At 39.6% G+C, this 20,671-nt stretch overlaps 2 protein-coding genes across 5 annotated transcripts in view; both read left to right on the top strand.

Moving 5' to 3' along the window:
* The first annotated feature begins 62 nt into the window (after window positions 1–62).
* On the top strand, window positions 63–9,171 carry LOC135501345 (zinc finger protein 595-like). 4 transcript variants are annotated; one of them, XM_064793414.1, is made up of 7 exons: window positions 63–151; window positions 751–1,709; window positions 2,038–2,076; window positions 2,303–2,414; window positions 2,666–2,713; window positions 3,357–4,020; window positions 4,334–4,716. In XM_064793414.1, the coding sequence occupies exons 2-7, from the start codon at window positions 921–923 to the stop codon at window positions 4,599–4,601; spliced, it is 1,920 nt and encodes a 639-aa protein (XP_064649484.1). In that variant the 5' UTR covers window positions 63–151; window positions 751–920; the 3' UTR covers window positions 4,602–4,716. The 4 variants fall into 4 exon arrangements, with proteins under 4 accessions (XP_064649484.1, XP_064649481.1, XP_064649482.1 ...); XM_064793411.1 differs by lacking the exon at window positions 3,357–4,020 and having other exon boundaries at window positions 4,334–9,171; XM_064793412.1 differs by lacking the exons at window positions 2,038–2,076; window positions 3,357–4,020 and having other exon boundaries at window positions 4,334–9,171.
* Window positions 9,172–9,837: 666 nt separating this feature from the next.
* LOC135501828 (discoidin domain-containing receptor tyrosine kinase B-like) overlaps window positions 9,838–20,671 on the top strand; it is a 62,342-nt gene continuing 51,508 nt past the window's right edge. The window contains exon 1 of the mRNA XM_064794191.1: window positions 9,838–10,128. Within this exon, the coding sequence (XP_064650261.1) occupies window positions 10,017–10,128 (112 nt within the window). The 5' untranslated portion in view covers window positions 9,838–10,016. The remainder of the gene's footprint in view (window positions 10,129–20,671) is intronic.

Genomic DNA, 20,671 nt, shown 5'->3' with positions numbered 1-20,671 from the left:
GTACTGCCAAGCGGAGAAAAATAGAACTAAATTTTCCTTTTTGGTACTTCTATTGCATATCAGTTTGTGAAAATTAGATTTTTTGTTCCAAATAAATTCCGAATTTTGACCCCTTTATTTACAACTTTTAATTCGATCTCAGGCTTCAAAGGTAGTCCAAACTATTTGCCGATATTTATAGACTTGAATGAATACAAGATCGATGCTTTATTTGCTTTAATCGGGCAACATTCTGAGCGCACAAGTTGGGCTCTAAAATTCATCATCCCAGACAGCAAGGACAAAGAAAAGCATGGCGGCCATATGCATTTACATTATATGCATAGGTCATGTACTTGAAACAGATGGTTGACAGTTTCAGGGCATGCTTTTGTCATTTACATTGAAATGACAGATAAAATTTGTGAACAGTTCTTATGTAGATTTCATGCTTGTTATATTAATAATGTGAAGAACATGTCCTTTGTTCTCAGTTAATTTCAGTGCTTCTTCTCATTGTTTTGTATGTTTGTTACTCTTTTTTTACTGCCCTCATTCTCTTAGCATGCATGTCGTCGTGGCATACCCATAGCATGTGATGCACGACTTGGACAAACTGAATTGAAAGACCCGCCCAGACAAAGGACCAGAACAAAAGTTTATTCTGTCACGTTTAAATATGGGTTAAATATTTTTTGGTTGATTAATGATTTCTATTGGAAATCAATCATGGCGATTCCAGTAATTCAATTGCTTTGCGTTATTTTCCAGGTTTAAATATGCATTTGATCTGAAGCAGGAGAAGAAATTCTGAGTGGTGTAGACCAATTCAAAAGTGGTGAAAGTGCATCAAACTGTAGTTAAATGATAAGTTGTCCTGAAAAGCTTGTATGGTGACAGTCACCACCTACTTTGTTTGTCAGTGATCTCAGTACGTGAAGATGCATCGGCCTCCGCACAACCCCCACTCTCAAAACAGAGGGCATCAGCAGCAGCAGCAGCAGCAGCAGCAGCAACAGAGAAATGACAGGCAAGACCAGGGACCGTCTCATAATATTGCACAGCATCCCCAATATAGACATACACATCCTGGACACAGGCCAAATGATTTCACCATCTCTGACGTATTAACACAGTGTATAGACTCAGTCATGCATGACCCAACTCCTCAGCATTTGCAAAATGCTATGACCACGCAGGCAGATTTTGCTGCATTGCTCAGGCCGAAACCTTTGAACTCTAAACAAAATCCTAAGCAAGCAGCGATGGCTGCTCACATACAATCTCAACAGCAAAATCCAAAGCAGGCTGCCATGGCTGCCCATGTTCAATCACAACAGAATCAAAAGCATGTAGAACAATCGTACCCAACTTATCCTGGACCGCATATGGACAATCCGCAGATGCAAATGCAACAACAAAATCCGGGAAACCATGGCAACCAGCAACAAAATCCAGGAAACCATGGCAACCAACAGCAAAATCCAGGAAACCATGGCAACCAGCAACGACAGCAAGATCCGGAATTCCCCGACTTCACAAGGTCTGATGAAGACATGGATCAGTCTGGTCGACATGGTGTGCAACTGCAGACACAAAATCAAAACCCTCCACAGCAGGACTTTAGGCGACAGCAAGTAGGAAATGGACGCCTGAATATGAATCAGAATGTTGTGGATGTTGATCCAAACACAGCTCGTGTTAGAGAAGCATATCAGGAGGAATTGATGGTAAGATACTGCCACTTGCCTACGCGTCACTGTTGGTTTATTCTGACTATCTGTATGAAAATAACAGGCCCACAAACGTTTCCGGGTTTTCAGAACTTCCCTCTACCATAAAATAATCAAATTTGGTTCTCATTATTCTGTGGAGTTTTGGTAGTTAAACAATCCAGCTATATTACATTTCTCAAGTGACATGCCCGTGGTTGCAAGCCACAGACAAGTGTGGGAATTTAACCCAGGACACTTCGATCTATGTGCATGAATTGAATCTGGGAGAAGCTCTGCGACAACTTTATGAAAATGCTATTAATTGCCTTCTTTTTAACCACAGAATACTCCCTGGTCTGGACAGAATTTGTCTCAAACAATGGTAAGTCGCAAAGAGCTCAAACCGGGGTTGTCACTTTATTCGCCCATGCCTTCATGGCCCTATATGGCGAAGAAAAAGAAACTAATTAGCAGCAATATGGCAAAAAAATCATAGGGTGAAATGGAATTTAAATCTCTGTGGAAGTGTTGTGAGGGGGGAGATGAGCATGAAAACTTTGTCTGAATATTGAAGTCGGTTGTATTTTGTGTTGTTATTTTTGATTTAGAGGCAGACTGAGCCCACAGCAGACAGCGATACCGAGAGCCATAGGAATCCATTTGCTGCCTTACAAATGCCACTGGGGTCAGAACCTTCTCCACCAGTCCAAGAGAAAAGAGGTGAGCTATATTCACATTACCATGTCTATTGCCCTGAGTGTGTTTAGAGCATCAGCTTTGATATACTATCCAGCCATTTTGGCAAACAAATCCTTGACCTTAGTCATGTTAGTCCTTTGCCCCTCTGCTAATACCTGATGAAACAAGTGTGTAACTCGGCTCCAGGTAGTCCTTAGACATAGAAAATCAGTTGGCCCTATTGGGGGAAAGTGTACATTAACACCATATTTTGCTCAAATTATTTCTTCTAGGTACTGATTCTCCAGTGGACACAGTGGATGAAACCATAGCTGCTATAGGTAAGACTTTCTGCTGTCTGACTCTAGCCACTCTGACAACATCAAAAGGACTGAGGGTATATTGTAAATCTGTCTGAACACAATTTAGATTTTACACTAAGGACAACTACCATCAGTCCTTGATCCATATGACAAAATTTGCTGACGAATTTACAAAAGAGGATGTTTGATTCAAAACACAAGAAGATTTACTTGACTCTTGTTTACAGTTTTTTCCCCTTTAGAATTCCTTCGAGCTGAAAGTGCAGATTTTGGAAACACAGACTCGGACTAAGCACTGGTTTGTTAATTTTTGCTGTGATTAACCCATAGTTTTTTTATTCACCTGATGAAGTTCAATGGAAACCTTTTAAGGACTGATGGTGATTCATTCGAAACTAAGAGAAAAAAGTTGGCTTTCTCTAAATTTTTTCTGGCGTATTATCAACATATCCACAGTCCTTACAGGGTTTCTACTATGTTATGCATTACCAGGGGATCATCCATGAAATCTTTACACAATAGTTTGGATGCTTTTCGCTCACGGGCGAAATTGTAAAATATTCCATAACTGTCTAAATACTTCAAGGATGACCCCAATCAGTTAGTGTGATGTGCCAAAGCTGACACAACCCATATTTTTCTTTTCTTCCAACCCTGGCAGTGGCGGAAAGTGCCATGTTGAACAATAGTCCTGATGGTGACGAAGGAGATAAAACGAAAGGAAAGGGAAAGGGAAAAGGGAGAAAAGGCAAGAAGGCTAAAAAGAAAGCTCTGGTCGATGGAGAGAAAAAGGAAAAAAGAAAGCTTGAGTTTGGGCCGGACTATAAAAAACACCCAAGGGGCAAACCACTGAATGCCGACGCCCGTCAAATTTGCCTCAATGTTCGAGAATATTTTAGAAAACTTCGACCATATTGGGCACAGGATAAGTACGATGATTTAACAGCTGAATGTTGTGGCGTAAGCTCTACGACAGTTCGGCGGATAAAGCAGGAAAAGCGCAAGACAGGGACTTTGAAAAGTATGGGTAAAACGCGCCCTGGTGCCAGAGGAAAGTCGACACGTCTTCAGATATATGACGGGATGATTTTACACGGAATACAGAAAAAGGTCGAGGATTACACCGCAGTCAGTGGTGTGCAGCCAACGTTTAAGGAAATACGTAGCATGCTGAATGATGACATTACACTGCCTAACTTCACTAAAAGCACCCTGAGGAGATTATTGCTCGACTTGGATGTGAAATTCAAACATCGAACAGGACAATGTAAACATCCCGAGTGTAAAGCCCACAAGGATAACAAGGAGAAGGGAGAGAAACATGTGTGAGTTAATAGTTCCTGGGAGATGCTCAGGTCCGGGGACAGTGGACTGTCTCGCCTTTTCTACTTCATATCTGCTTATTAATTTCTTACAATTTCAGGTGCAATACCATCCATTGACTACATCATGATGTCTCTTATGCCTTTTTCTTGCACCCTATAAATTAGAGCATTAATGTGGAATTTCCTATTTTGGAAAAACAATGCTTTGGTCTCAATATAGTGATCCTTGATAAAGAAATTACCACATCATTGGGTCGTGAGTAACATTTTGTTTTGATGTGTCATTCAAAAATGTTTCTCAATCTATTTTCAGATGCAAGAAGAAGCTTTCACCCGGACCCAAGCCACCACCAACACAAGTTCAGCAACGAGAGGAGCCAAGTCATGCAGGTCCCTCCTTCCTCAGAGCACCCCCTGACCACCTCCCATTGTACCCCCACGACACATACACCCCACCAGCCTCCGCAACCCTATCATTCGGAGGGCCCCATACCTCAATGGGTACAGCTGTCGGACAGTATGCTTCACCCATATCCACACCAGCAGTATTCCCACAGCATAGGAGCTTCCTTTCCTTATAAGGTTCCTGATCTCAGTAATCTAGCTCAGGCTTCCTTCCGTTGCATGTCAGCCGCAGAACCCCAAGCGAGTGAGCAAGCACCCTTCCCTTGTGAACCCAAACTAAACAAAAACTATAAAAGTGAAGCTTCTATGACAAATTCAAAAAAACTGAGTGGAACAAGGGTTGAAATGCTGCAACCTGGAAATTTGAATATTGCTTCTCAAGATGTTAAAACTACAGGCCTAACACCAAAAAACTTCCAACACATCAAGTTGGACCCACGGTATCTTAAACCTTTCAAGTGTAACATTTGCTCAGTAGATTTTGCAACTATTGGTGAACTTTCTCTGCACCAATCTGTTCATGCTCCAGTTCCTTTAAATGAAGGGTCAAGGAAGGAGGAACTGGCTATTTGTGAGAAGTGTAGTGTTGGCTTCAAGCGAATGGATGATCATCTGTTCCATGTCTCACTACATAATGCTGAGGAGGACTCAATGGACATTAAATCTAGATTAACTGCTACAGAACGTTTTCAATGTGGGAATGTCACTACAGAGTCATTGCAGTGTCCAGCGTATCACCAAAGCGTTGACGCTCACAATGAAGAGGACATAAGACCTAGACGAAGTGTTTTAGTGAGTGAATCTGGTGATGTCGATGCGGACCGCTTGTTGCATCAAACTGTTCACATAAAACAAGAGGTTTGCCCTGCTGCAGAATTTAGAACTACTGAATATGGTGATGAGAATGACTTCATTTCAGCAGAATGTATCACTGAAACTAAAGATAGTCAGTCAAGGAAAATCCCTTGTAAAGCCAGGAAGAGTTTTAGTCCACGAGTTCGCACTGCTGCAGACGGTATTGAAACTGTAGATAGTGCCTCATCAGTGTCTCTTAAAAAGACTAAGAAAGCCAGTAAAGCGTCTTGTCATAGGCCTACAGGAAACAGAGCACCTCTGCACTTGAGTTCTGGTTCAAGTCCCATTGCAAATTTGAAGTTCAAGCCTGCCAAGTTGAACTTACAGAGTGCAAAATCAAATTCTGGTTGGAAGCAATTTATTTGTAAAACCTGTGGGAAAAGCTTTGCAAAGAAATCAACGTTGACAGTTCATGAAATCGGCCATGTCTCCGAAGGCAAGATTTACAGGTGCAACATTTGCAGTTTGGGGTTCTTCAGTTGCGCCGATTGTGTGCGTCATGAAAAAATACATGCAGGAGAAATGCCATTTGCATGTTCGCATCCACAATGTGGTCGTGGATTCATGAAAAAGTCTGCGCTTACAAAACATGAGTTTAGTCACAGCAGTGTCAAGACTTATAAATGTAAACATTGTGGTCGTGGATTTAGACAGCGCCGGAACCTTCATGTACATGAGCAAATCCACACACGGGAAAAATTCAATTGCAACCAGTGTGAAAAAGTCTTTAACACGAGTTTGAAACTGAAGGTACATTTACAAATTCATAAAGGAGAGAAGCCATTTATTTGCAACATCTGCAGAAAAGGCTTTGTGAAGAGGACTAGGTTACGAGACCATATGTTTGTTCACACAGATCAAAAACCTTATTTATGTCGGGATCCGGATTGTGGCCGTGGGTTTATATCTCGTGATTTAAGGAGGCATGAGCGAATTCATTCTGTCAATAACCCTTTTAAGTGTGGGACATGTGGTAAACAGTTCATGCGACAGAGCCACCTGGTAGAGCACGAGGGAATTCATATTCCGAGCCAGGAGCGAGCTTTTCCGTGTCTTGAATGTGATAAAAGATATTTCACGGCCAGATCGTTAGCGCGGCACTCGACTACCCATTCTGAAATCAAGCCATTTAAATGTTCTTTTTGTAGTAAAGGTTTTACTCGTAAGAATCATCTGACAGAGCATGTGCGTACTCATACTGGTGAAAGACCATTTGCTTGTCAGTTCTGTGAAAAACGCTTCAGTAAGAAAGGTCACAAGAACAAGCATGAACGGATTCATACAGGAGAAAAGCCTTTCTCTTGCAATGACTGTCCGAAAAAATTTACTAGCGGGAGTTGTTTAAAGCGCCATCAATCAATCCATTCTGGTGAAAAACCTTATTGGTGTGAACAGTGTGATAAACAGTTTTCGCAACCTGGCGGGTTGCATCATCATCAGCGCTGTGCCCACACTGATGAAAAACCTTTTAAATGTTCAAAATGTCCCAAAGGTTTTACAAGCAAAAGCTACTTAGCCAAACACGAACAAAAACACACAGAACCGTTACCTTTCAATTGTACAAAATGTAACATGGGATTTGTCTCGGCAATGAAATTGGATTCGCATGATCGAAAAATCCATTTAGGTGAAAACCCTTACAAGTGTACAACATGCAATAAAGTGTTACGCAGTTCAAGTGATTTGACACGACACATTCGCATCCACACAAACGAGAAGCCGTTCCCATGCACAGAGTTAGGTTGCGGAAAGTACTTCAGGATAAAATCAGATCTTACAAAACATAAACGTATTCATACTGGGGAGAAACCATTTCTTTGCAAGTGGTGTGGTCAGCGTTTTACAGGGAGCAGCCACTTGATCACGCATGAAAGGATCCACACTGGTGAAAAACCATATGAGTGTGAATACTGTAAGCGTAAGTTCAATAAGCGGTGTAACCTGAATGCGCATGTTAGGATACATCTTGGGAAACCATCGCGGAGGAAGCCAAAAAATCTGGCTAGTGCTAGTGTAGGAAGTGTCGGCGCTTCTGGTGTCATTGGTGTTGGAAGTTCTGGTGCTGGCGTACATGTACCTCTTGCATTGGGTTCAGAACATGCCCCCAGAAAACCCATTACCATGACAGCAGAGTCCTCACTTAACAGTACTGGTTCTATTTTCAATCCCTCTATGTTCCCTTGAGTTGAGTTAGTATTGTCTTTCGATGCTGTGATTCACAGAGGACAATATACGCTACACATTTGTATGTTGAAATAGGATAGATATTCTTTTAGAATCTGTTTAAGAAAAGATCTAAACTTTCAGTCCATGATTATAATGTGACAAGTCAGTGTGTTAGAAATGTATCTAATTAATGCCTTGTTCATCAAGACAATTTTAATCAAAACCAGATGACAACTGCTCTCTATTGGGTATTTTATACAAGATGTTGAATCTCATTCTTAAGTTTGTTAGTTCCCTGTCTACACACTAGGGTGAAACAGACGGTTAATTTTGCCTGCCTCCAATTGCCACAAAAGCACTGCTTGTTGACTTCGACAGTTTGGAATTGAGACCATACTGGCCTGTTTGAGCCAGCAGGCATTATCAATCTTCTTATCAACATATTTAGTTATAAAAATGGGAACTAACCTTACCGAGAAAACAGCCTAGGTGCTAGCACAGCATCAATTACTTTAATAAATCGTTTCTTGTGTGTGCATGCGTGTTCATTTTGAGGACATGTAATATGATAGCGTAGTAGTTGTAGGCCTTCCAGAGTTGCATACGTTATTTTGGTTTTGCATGTATTTATGTTTGTCACTTATGTCAGTCCTTTATTCTATTTAAGTTTTAAGTGATAAAAGTTAGACTAGGATCACACCATAAGTCATATTCATAAAAGCTCCTTTGATACTCTGTTCCACCAATCTAAGATTGTTTCTAACTGAAGAAACTGAAGATATCATGCCCATAGTCGTTCGATTATAATGTTAAATTAAGTAGACAATGCTTTGACAACACCGCATTGTCCGATGGTCAGAAAGTCATGTTCCGACTTGGCCTGGCTTTGAGTTGATTTTATTTGTGGAAAGTATTAATGAAGCGGTCTTAAATTAGTGACAGAGTAAGTGAAAAAACCGTATCATATATTTTAGAGTAGTTGTCTGATATAGTGGCAGTCCTTGGGTCCTAATACACTGCCATGACTAAAAAGAAGGGAAGAAGGGTAGTTCTGTAAATTTGAATCTACTAAAAACATGGCCATATGACATATGGTAGAAACTTCACCCCACTCACTGGTAAATGTGGGGCAGAGTCCACTCATTCAAATGTTTAGATTCATTTACACTCAACAGCAAAACCGGTAAAAACTATTTTCAGTGCAAAGATTTTTAGCACTGTCTTTTGTTAGGCCAAGATAGCAGATATACTAATCATGTTCAACGATACATCACAATTCTTTTGGTTTTTTTAAAGTAGCCCATTGTCTTTTGGTGAGCTGGTTATTTTATTAGACAGTCCACTTGTAATTATTGTTCTGGATCACATTAACTTGGGCAAAGACAGATGTCTTCTCTAAATTGCATAATCTTTAAATTGTATCTTTGGCATAGCTTAATTTTGCGTTTTGAGAACACTGTAACAGTAATTTTGATGAAATATTATTATTAAAATTTTTAAAAAACTTGAAAATTTCCCGATTAAGAGTATGAGAACACAGTTTCTATGAGGAGGTATTTTGCCCGTTTGGTAAAATCATACAAACGTTTAGTGGACATGTTAATTGTCATTGCAGTATGTATTAACTTATTAATTTACTTATTAACTGATTGATACATATACAAAGCAAAGGCACACCATGTATATTATTGTCCCTTATTATCATTAAAGTTTAGTTGAAAAGCATTTTTACTTCTGTCTTTTTTATTGTGAAGCTGGAAAAATTTTGTCACTCTACAAAAAGGCAAAAAACCAATTTCCAAGATGGCCGCCTGGAGGCCAGAAAGTAGGTCATGTCGTGAAGAAGAAAAGGAAATCTGGGTTATTGCCCAAAGCTACCATCACACCAAGTTTTAGCCACCTAGCCCTAGCGGTGACGAAACGTGCTCCATTAACGGACGACGACGACGACGGACGCTACGATGTCGTATAAGCTCCCCAGAGGTGAGCTAAAAATGCATTTGATGAGACCAAGAGATCGTGCCAAATATTCGTTATGATCTCTAGATGGGACCAATTCCCGGAGGCCAATTGCTGGTTCTTGCCTGGGTAAAAGTGCCCTTTCAGAGGTGTCTCGGCAAGGAAAACGCCTTGACGGGATCAACTGTTTGTCGTAAGTAAAGTGTCCTCCTCCCGTCCGAGCTTGAGATAGCTTCGATATAACAAGATTCCAAAGTTAAAACAAGAGTCTCGACGTTCACTATTGATTTATCGTAGATCAAATTCTAATGTACTGAAACTCGCTTTTCACATTGTTTCTCGCTACCATGCGCTAGCACCAACGGCTGCTCCTCGCGTCTACACAAAACCAACATTGAACGATTTCAGCGCGGCATTCGCGAACGGATCGCCGTAGCGTCAACTCACGGGCCGGCTATGGATTAACCTTAGTAAACCGTTAACCGCTTAAAGGATTTTATGAAAAGTACTGCCGATGTACCATCAAAAACTATACGGACTGCAGTCAGTTCTTTTAAGTTTTTTTTCGAGTTTTCAAATGGATTTTACTCTCTCATCTGTAGTATAGGACCATGAGGTTTCGGGGACGCGGAAGTACTTTGCGCGTTATGGATACAGGTTATACATTCCTCCTCTTCTTGACTATTATTGGTGTGCAGTGTGTCCTAGCTATGATAAATTTAGGTAAGTCGAATTAATTATAAACTTACTTTTTAAAGGCCAAGTTCCATTTAAACCAAATTAATTTACAGCCTAGCGTGAAAGTTACGTATTTTAAGTTAACAAGCGTGTATCTCCTTCACGCTTATATCGGAAAACTGCCATTAAGATAGAATTTGAGGCCGTGAACGAAACCTCACGTCATCTTAGCCTCCTCAGAGCACGTGCTGTCTGACACAGTCAAGTGAATTTGCCGTATCATGGTGGCGATGAGCAGCCGCTCCACTCGGCCATTTAAACTCGTACTGCAGAAGAAGGGATTAATGTGACATCAAGGATAATTAGGATCAAGCATTTCATTTTTGACAGGACCTTGCCTATTTTATCCCTGATACCATGTATGAGGGCGTCGTTTCGACCTTTTGGCCTGCTTGAGTCTGGCTATGACTGCATTCTGGTGCAGCAGTAATCAGTGTCTGATAGAAAAAGTGTCCTACCCTCTAGTTCGATGACGGCAATATTAAAGGAACAGAGCATGTTGATCTGCTGACACTTCATTATTGCGTCAAATTTATCTTCGGTACTGATAAACGCCACCGGTAATTAATAACTTACACGAATTTAACTAAATTAGTATCCCCGTTGTCCTGAAATTTCGTTCCGTAAATTTGAGCAAAATATGCTTCTCGCATAGTCTCAACTCAATGATAATAAGAAACATCTTCCAGAAAATAGACACTAAAGATACCTTTCGGTTTCTCTATCATCTGAGAAGAAAAAGCAGTTGCTTTACCTCATTGGCGAGGACGACAAGAACTGATCAAGACACGGGAAACGTTGAAGGAATCTGAAATACTCAGATAAGCGACAAAAAAATCTTCTTCGCCAGCGCGAAGAATGTAGCAACATCGCTTTCTGCCCAAGGTTTGTTGCCTTCACAGTACCAAAAGTGCACGAAAGCGACAGGCGTATACGTACCTTGGGCCACCTTAGCACTAGCATCGATTCGATGGAGGGTACCTGACATATGATTAAAGTAAGTTAAACCATGAAAGCTTTACCTGTTACCGATTAAAGTTAAATTGGTTGGATCGATGAGATTTGGCGACGAAAAATATCCGTTACCCAGTTACCTGCGCGGTATGTAATGGTAGACTGTGAGTAAGCTTATCGCTTTCTGTGCTACACGGTCAGCGTCATCAGTAAAGCTTTCATCGCGTGTGTACGGGGTTTCCAGATTAAGTTGCTGTGTTTGCCATATGGGTGAGGTTTTTACAAAGAGAAGATGATTGTGTCTTTAGAAGATCTGCGAGGTGGTCTGTAACAGAATTGAAAAAGAAACTGGTTCATTTCGTAATGTATAGACCTTAAAGAAAAGGGAACCTAACCTACAGATGCATACGTGTATGTCTTACTACTTGTGATATGGTCTGTCAATGGATGAAGACCCTGCGTTCAAGCCTGCATAGACCAGACTAATTCGATATTTGTAACGCCAGCTATTGGAGATGGGGGATAAGATGTTACTCGTTGTATACGTTAACCTGGAAATGACGGGACAGGCATCCCCACGTTCAAGATCTATGATTCAGCATATTCGAAAAGATGACCGTGATGTCGGAGAGGCTAATGTGCCATGGTTTTTAAACAAAAATTATATCATTGGAAGCATATTAGTCACGAGATTTCGTATCGCATTTTCAAGTCACCCCCTGTCCTTGGACATGAGACAAGTGCTAAAGGGCAATGTACTAAACTACGACGTTCACGAGGGCTGAAGCCAGCTTTTGGTATGGGGGTTCGGGGTGTGTGTCAGTAGGGGTTGCGGGGGGAGGCAAACTTCTATGACCAATAGATCTGAAGGAAAAACCCTTGAGCTAATAACCTGCACGAATCACCCCTCCCACGGCTTGCTTACAGTCCCCTTCATTTTTTGTAAGGCCCAGTTCGCCAGTCTGGTAAACAGAGTAATCTATGAAAGACTGGGTCACATCACTGATTCACGTTTTTTCGGCTATCTCAACTCGGCTAATTCACTCGCGTCTTTTTATGAAAGAAAACGACGCTTTTTTTAGATATCTTAACTTTTTCCTCACTCACAACTTTATCTTTTCCAAACAAAATTACGCGCGGAAACATAATACGGAAGATCATTCTTTTAACTGAATACTGTACTGGAACCCCCGGAAGAAGCGTAATGTCAAGTGGGATACCATTCCTTTATAAACATAAAATATTTCGGGTCAGCGATTGTTTGATAGCTGTTGCAGACTCGACGCAACCTTGTTTTTTTGGCTGAGCAATCATTTGCCTCCAAATGCGGTTTTAGAATTGAAACTGAGGAGTTTGAAGAAAAGAGAGAATTGACTGAAGAAAGGAGGGGGCCCTTATACCGCTCCATACACGTAACGCTTATCGATATTATATGGTCCCCAAAACCTAAAAAGGTACGGATGCGATCTTTAGTAAAGGGGAAAAACTTGTGCACCATTCTACATGTTGATCCCTGGATAAAGTGGTAGTGGTAGTGGTACATGAAACGGGAATAAAACCTGGATGCGGTTTCAATGGTCAGCATGAATATCAGACCTCGAAGACCTGTAAACTGTGCACTCATATATATACATGAGGGTGACGGCTGAAAATGTCGTTCCTCTTGTAGTTCATTGATCACCTACCTAGCTGCAGCAATGATGGTTTATTCAGAGATATCGAAGAAACCTGAAGTTGTCATCACCAACTGAACAAGGATAGTGTTTTATGCCTCGTAGCTTGGGCAGCCTTGGTGGAAAAAAGTATATTCTCTAAGTAAGGATGCCTGGAGGCCAATATACAAGTACATGATAAAGTCGCTTCAGAACTCCACGTTATTTTGTCTGCGGTGCGACTTACTTGGATGATTTCTTTAAAGCTTTTCTCTTGAATCTAATTTTGCAAGCCTACATTATACCATCAAGATATACTCTGCTATAAAATCTTATTTGGGAATGGCTGAGAAATCATTAAAAGACACCAAAAACCATCATTGCATCTTATGGTTGTATGTTTTGTGTAGCCCAAGGGAAATTGGAGGAAAATTACATCTTTTTCACACACGTGCTGCTGCTTTCAATGCAAGTAAATTTATTGTTCGACGGGTAGTTTTTTGCTTGGAATATTTTAGCTCATTGGTGGATGTTAGCACAAATCTAGTCATGTGCTTTTAGCCTATTTAGGAACCGTCATGAAACCCTCTGTTTCAGGCAGTGTTAAGGACTTCTTTGAATTTGAGTTTCACGGATCATTTCCATATCCTTCTGTCTATCGTTTTCATTAGCTTTACACGAACTTTAGAAAATTGCTTTAAAAATATCGCATAGAATTCTTAGGACAATTGCCGAGTTAATACAATTTGACAATGATTCATAGAAAGACACCATCTTATTCAACATCTTGAGTCAGCTAAGTGATAGCATGTTTGGATATTCGGGCTTGGTTAACAACAGTAACATCAGTATTAGCAATTAATAAAGTCAACAATGAAATTGACATGTAATTATACATTGTTTATTGAAGGACCCACCATCCTCTACATTATCTGTGACGTAATTAATTGACATAGTTTATTATTTTTGAGGAGAGGTGCAGCTTTATTGGGAGGAGAGTTATCTACTGAAAGAAACATGAATATAAATGTACATGTATTGCGCAATAGTGACACATGCCAACATAGATTTCGATAGTCGACTCTTTCAGTGATATCATGAACGCCTTCGTTACGCTCAAACTTATGTTTTATATGTGCATTTTGTAATATAGTCCATTTTCTCGGCTTTCCTCTTTCCGAAAATGTGCCCGATGTACTATAACTGTCGGAAATTGTATAAAGTTAAGTATGTCTGGAGAAAATCTGCAATCTATGCAACTACTGCTGTCCCAATCATGTATCTCCCCATGAACAAGATACTCAACGAACACTCCTGGTCAATTTAGTTGCGTCACATCAACTCGAAAAATATCACAGAACAAAAATATTGACGATATTCCTCCATCGTGGGTGTTGTTGAACGCTCAAGATGGCTGTTACGTGACGTAACATCCGGTAATTGGCTTCAGCACTTAATGACTTATTCATTCCTTATTGGCTATTATTGCGAATGATTGCGGAGTGACGCTGATGACGGATCGTTCACAGAAAAATGCGGTTAGGGAAAATTAATTTACTTTCTATATGGTAGAGTTAACATTATCAACTTTTTTTGTCTCAATCTTCGCGAATTTACACTATTATTGTCAAACCTTGCGTAATATAATATCGCATGTATAAAATACAAAGGATTTACAGGATTTTAATGCTATACAGTTACCCTGATATAGTTTTGGGGAACAGAATAACTTGAAATCCAGCATGTCGAGGCTTACAATGACCGATTTAAGGACTAAAGATTATAAAGTTTAAATTTACTGGTTTCAGATTACATGTATTACACTAAGAACACATCGAAACATTCCATTGCCTCACGACAACCTCTTTGTCAACACACGTTACTTCAAAGCTTTGCCAACCAAAGAAACTTGCAGATGCAATTAAAGAATTACATCAAAACCAACCCCAGCATACCACCATGATCCCCTTGGAACCACTTTTCATTCTTTGCTGCAGTTAGCAAAAAAATTTCAACTGCGCACACGAAAAACAGCGAATTGAAAGTGAGCTTGCAAATCGAATCCTGACATCGGCAACGCATACCCATGCTTTCTTCAATTTTGCTTTTTTTCTCTAACAGTACTTTAGAACCCATTTCGGTCTATATGTCATCATGCATTTATGAAAGTTCAACTATCTTCAATATGCCTCATAAACTTTTTTTTACACCAACCACGCCACACCAAGGATTTCGGGATCAGCACATTGAATCAGCACACTTTTCAACTTCAAGTCTACATCAAAGGATGCCGGAATTACTAAACCGAGGAAAACTCCCCATGGCAAAGAGAATCGCTCCTGAATAGCAGTAACTTAAACTAAATCTAATTCCCAATTGCCTCTCTGCTAACATCATTATGCCTTCATTGAAATCGCAAAGATTCTCTAAATACCAACAGGAACGAATACCTAACAAAAGGACGTCGAGCAAAATGAAGCACGCTCTGCCACTAAGTAAAATAGACCAGGGACAGGCAAATTAGCAATGAATAGACAAATGCTCATATTCCCACTTTCAATTTCCAGGTTTCGTCAGTCGCTGGGTAATATCAGTTATTGTATATCAATTGTTGAGTCTTTGAAAAGATGGAAAGAGGGTTTTCGGTGGAAGAAAATGTTTACGAGTCCTCCCAAGAGTGCAGAAGTTAGAATGGCTCATCACACGGTAAAACTGGGAAGGGCCCACTCACCTTTATGTTTAACCTCACAAACGGTGATGTAGTATCTAGTCATTACAAAATGTATTTCAATATTTTATTCAATTGAATTTAAGACTTAAAAATGTGTTGAGTCAACCTTCAACCAACAACTAAAACTGCATTAGCATCCTAAACCATTGATTCCACGACAAATTTCAACCATTCCTCCGGCAATGCAAAACTCTCTGACCAATTAGAACTCAATAACTGGGCTAATGGAAATTCATTTAACAGCATGACTTCATTTTTTCCGGAGTCAGTCATAATTTTGACGGTTTCATTTATCCCTTGGATGAATCACCAAACGTTTCCTGAGTTGTACTACCTTTGCCTACGACCTCGACTTGGTGCAATATGGGTGTAAAGAGCAAAAGAAAACCTCTCACTAATAAATTGTTTACAAAATTTACAAATGTTTACTCGTTTAATGCTGTTCACAAGTCTAAAATAATAGTAGTGTACCTAGGCGAGATCGTATACACAGGTGAACAGCTTGAGGCCAAATCATTTGTCCGTGTTATCGTTTTCAAGATAAGACTGTTTTATTGATCATTGTATTTTGATATTGAAGGCGAATAGAGAAGTACATTAATTTTCCAACTTACAACAAAAGTGGTATACGATATAAAAAGCAACAGAAAAAAAAAAATGGAAAAAAGCCCGTTAGAAAAGACAACAAGTAAAAAAGCAACGGAAAAAAAGACAACAGGTAAAAAAGGAACGGTAAAAAAGACAACGTGTGTAAAAAAAGGAACGGTAAAAAAGACAACGGGTAAAAAAAGCAACAGAAAAAAAGAGAACCATCTAAGTAAAAAGGACAACGGGTAAAAAAGCAACAGAAAAAAAGACAACCATCAAATAAAAAAGACAACGGGTAAAAAAAGCAACAGAAAAAAAGAGAATGATCTAAGTAAAAAAGACAACGGTAAAAAAAGCAACAGAAAAAAAGACAACCATCAAGTAAAAAAGACAACGGGTAAAAAAGCAACAGAAAAAAAGAGAACCATCTGAGTATAAAAGACAACGAGTAAAAAAGCAACAGAAAAAAATAGAACCATCTGAGTATAAAAGACAACGGGTAAAAAAAAGCAACAGAAAAAAAGAGAACCATCTGAGTATAAAAGACAATGGGTAAAAAAAGCAACAGAAAAAAAGAGAACCATCTGAGTATAAAAGACAACGGGTAAAAAAAGCAACAGAAAAAAAGAGAACCATCTGAGTATAAAAGACAACGGGTAAAAAAGCAACAGAAAAAAAGAGAAGCATCTGAGTATAAAAGACAATGGGTAAAAAAAGCAACAGAAAAAAAGAGAACCATCTGAGTATAAAAGACAATGGGTAAAAAAAGCAACAGAAAAAAAGAGAACCATCTGAGTATAAAAGACAACGAGTAAAAAAGCAACAGAAAAAAAGAGAAGCATCTGAGTATAAAAGACAACGGGTAAAAAAAAGCAACAGAAAAAAAGAGAACCATCCGAGTATAAAAGACAACGGGTAAAAAAAGCAACAGAAAAAAGAGAACCATCTGAGTATAAAAGACAACGAGTAAAAAAGCAACAGAAAAAAAGAGAACCATCTGAGTATAAAAGACAACGGGTAAAAAAAGCAACAGAAAAAAAGAGAACAATCTCGGTAAAGAAGACAACGAGTAAAAAGGACAATGGAAAAAAAGACAACTAGATTCAATAAAAGTATGTAATGTGTGATGCTTAATAGTCTTTCACCAAGATCTAAAGGCTTATGCAGCGAACTCACTGCATATCTCCAAAAGGCCACATATTGGCCAATCAGAAGCCCTGTTCTAATTATGGCCATCATGTCATCGGATTGGCCAACATTGAATCTAAAGTCCCGAATTCGTACTTGAGGGAAGTGGCGAATGGTGACACCATGACGCCTGACAGGGTGCTTGAGATGCTAGTATTGCTACGGCTCTCATCATTAAGATCACATCGCCTTCCTCTGAATAATGTTGATGATAAACCATCATGAATGCCAGCAACCAGTTGATTTACAAATCAATTACTGGTTTCATCAAATATGTTCAATTCATCATTGACTTGTGATGGTGTGCCCGTATTATTGATACTGCGGTTGTCACGAGTCTATTTAAGGACAGTATTTGCATCGGGCGAAAGCTTGGTGGAAAGGGTGCTCGTGAATGCCATCGCAGCCATTTTTTACTGCCCGTAGCAGTCCGTGTCGACGAATGTTTGAGAAACGCCCTAATCACAAATCACGCTATTGCTTTCCTCTGAATGGTGTTGATGAACCAACAGGAGCGCACGCAACCAATTAGTTTACAAATCAATTTACTGGTTTCCTTGGTTTTGATTTGTTGGATAGCGTGTTGGAATGTTGCTCGAGTTTACCTTAAATGTCATTAGTCTAATTCATCGCTGATTTATGATGGTGTACCTGCACGATACATAGCTTATTGTCACTGAAGTGGTTGCTATTTGAGGACAAATTCGCATCAACCAAATTATGGTGTGCGCACTGACAAGCCTATGGAAGTCCATGTTTGTGGTCAACTTGATGGTGAATCCGGACACAGCAAAACTTGCTTCCAATTTTGAGATGACAAAAACAACATTTTGCAAGTCACTAAGTCAAACACACACCATGAAACACCCAGACAATACTTATTACATTAATAATAGAGGAATGAGTCGTAATATTAGATACCCTTGGGGAATTGTTCTTACTTCTCATTCAATTATATACACATAAAAAAGTACTTAATTATTGAAACATTAATTTGATAAGCGTACATACGGACTATGTAAATAAATGAATACAATGGTGTAAACTGTCGCGAGCCTATCAGACTTTGTGAAGCAGGTCGATCGGTGTATCATCGAACTCCTAAGTCTCTTAATGGAAAATGGTTCAAGTCATCCGATTCCAACCGGGAGTAATGCCGGGATTCAGTACACCTTCACGAATGCTAAGTCGAGTAATTAATAGTTAATTAATACGAACACAAAGTGAAGTAGGGTCGGTGGGTACATGGCACAACAGAATCATTATTACTGCACGGCAGTAACATGAATTTGATATCTTACATTAGCTGCTGGGGTAACATATGTACCGGAGAGCAGGGGACAATCTCTCAGAAATACCTCTGGGTGCAACTACTCAATACAAGCCCCCTCCCATCCATCATAGCGAGAGACAGTCCTCCCAAGACTCATACATTTTTTTCTATTTTATTTTAGGATTCCAGTAACCTCCAGTAACAGTTAATTAATTACTAACCATAGGCGGAAAGCAGCTTTTACAAGATACGAAATGGTACCCCATTACCAGCTCGCATTTAGCATTTTTGGTCAAATATGGCGCATCTATGCTGCAATTAGCGATATATTTTGTAGTCCAATTCTCAATTAAAATTAAAATTCCATCAAGCGAATAATTGTCAGAGGAATTGCATGTTTAAGAGCTGCGAGATTCATCCCTGGAACCATAATTGGATAATTAATGAAATTGTCCTTAGTCTATCACTAAATCAGTTATGACGCGTTGCTTTGTGTTACAAAACGCATCAATATTGCAGCTCAAGCACCAGTGCTTGGTTTAATCATATCTGAAAGATAGTTGGAATGAAATTATCTGATACCCATTTGATATTTGGTCGTATTGTACATCCAAGTTGACACCACCTATGATTATGTATCTGACTCTCTCATCGGAAGCGATGCGAGCGAGTCAAAATTCAGTCATGAAAGACACACTCTACTGTCAAGGTGTCCAGGAGTTGACATGATAAAGACGATATGATAAACAGTGTATCCAGTACAATTTCACAAGAAGCTCTTATGTTTGGTTGCAGATCTCATCGTTGCACACTGCTTGCATCGTCCTTCGTTGTCCTTTCAATTACAACGCATGGCCACCTTGCTACACAGGCCACAGGAGTGTTATTGAACTCATTCCAGCAATGTCAATTGATTTTTAATGGCTGATGGAACCATGGTTGCTGTACCAAGTGTGTCTGTGCCAAGTATTATGTTTGTAAGTAGAGTGTATACATGACACAGTAAAATCAACAATTCCCCCTTGAACTTCTGCTTCAAATTCAAAAACGTATAGATTAGCTCTTGTAACGTCTGACTTGTGAACGTTTGGCACTGCCTCCATACAATGGTGTATAGTAGTAACATTTTAAGTGCATGATAACACCAGTATCTTTGGTTTATAGTGAGAGAAAAAGATGTTAGAAGTGACTCAGTTAACCGCAAATGGGAGAGCCCTGACCCGATGAGGCTAGGAGGAGTTATGTGATGTTTTGGTACGACAATATGTTGGTAACAAAAAGTAACGCTAATAGCATTACTGCTTCATGTACTTCGTTGGTAATAATAAAACGGTGGGATGAAGCGACAAGGTTGACCGCCCATGTATGTGACTGACGCTTGAAATCGAATTTATGTGTCGGGTATGTTTGGTACGATTAAAACGATATTTTGCAGTAGCATAAAGTTAGTGCAGTTAGTCACTGGATGATGACAGTAAAGCAATAGGCATGAAATGGACGAAGTGCCCTAGTTGCTAGTCAAAATAACAAATGCACTGCTTGGAATTGATTATAAATTTTCGGATGAAGCTTAATTCATGGCTTGTATAGGCTTCTTGGCGGGTCAGTTGGCTCATCTAGGAAAAAACTTACTAAAGAGGTACGATGGGATTTCTATCCGGTCGTTGCAGTCACATTTATCGTGGCTGGGAAAGGACATCACATGATTTTTTTTTCAAATGAATTTTTTTTCAGGAATATCTCGATCGATGGACTTATTATCTTGAGCGATCGAGATAAATAACTCGATGTTATTCATCTCGAGCGATAGAGATAATAAGTCCATCGATCGAGATATTTCCTTTAAAAAATTTTTCATGTTGAAAAAATATCATGTGATGTCCTTTCCAAGGCACCGTACACATTTCCTGAGAGATAGTCAAAATCTCTCTTATAACATGTATGAATTGCCAGCCAATCATAAATTCTTCAGACCTATTCGACATCAAAAACTTTAAGACACTTAATAATTTCGTTGGTTGGGCTCGGTCATGATATTGAGGGGGTTGATCTGACCAGCTTTAAGCATCGCATCACGCCACTAGCCATGTCAAGAGATGAATATGATAAGCCTGATGTCGTATGTAAAACACTTCCTGCCGA

This window comes from Lineus longissimus, chromosome 17, assembly GCF_910592395.1.
Source record: "Lineus longissimus chromosome 17, tnLinLong1.2, whole genome shotgun sequence".
Taxonomy (NCBI): domain Eukaryota; kingdom Metazoa; phylum Nemertea; class Pilidiophora; order Heteronemertea; family Lineidae; genus Lineus; species Lineus longissimus.
Note: the sequence above shows the minus strand (reverse complement) of the source record. Positions and strands in the feature narration are given on the sequence as shown.

Coding starts and splice junctions, on each gene's coding strand:
- LOC135501345 (XM_064793411.1), top strand. CDS start 921: ATGCATCGGCCTCCGCACAACCCCCACTCTCAAAACAGAGGGCATCAG. Junction 1,710..2,037: donor CATATCAGGAGGAATTGATG/GTAAGATACTGC, acceptor TTTTAACCACAG/AATACTCCCTGGTCTGGACA. Junction 2,077..2,302: donor AGAATTTGTCTCAAACAATG/GTAAGTCGCAAA, acceptor TTTTTGATTTAG/AGGCAGACTGAGCCCACAGC.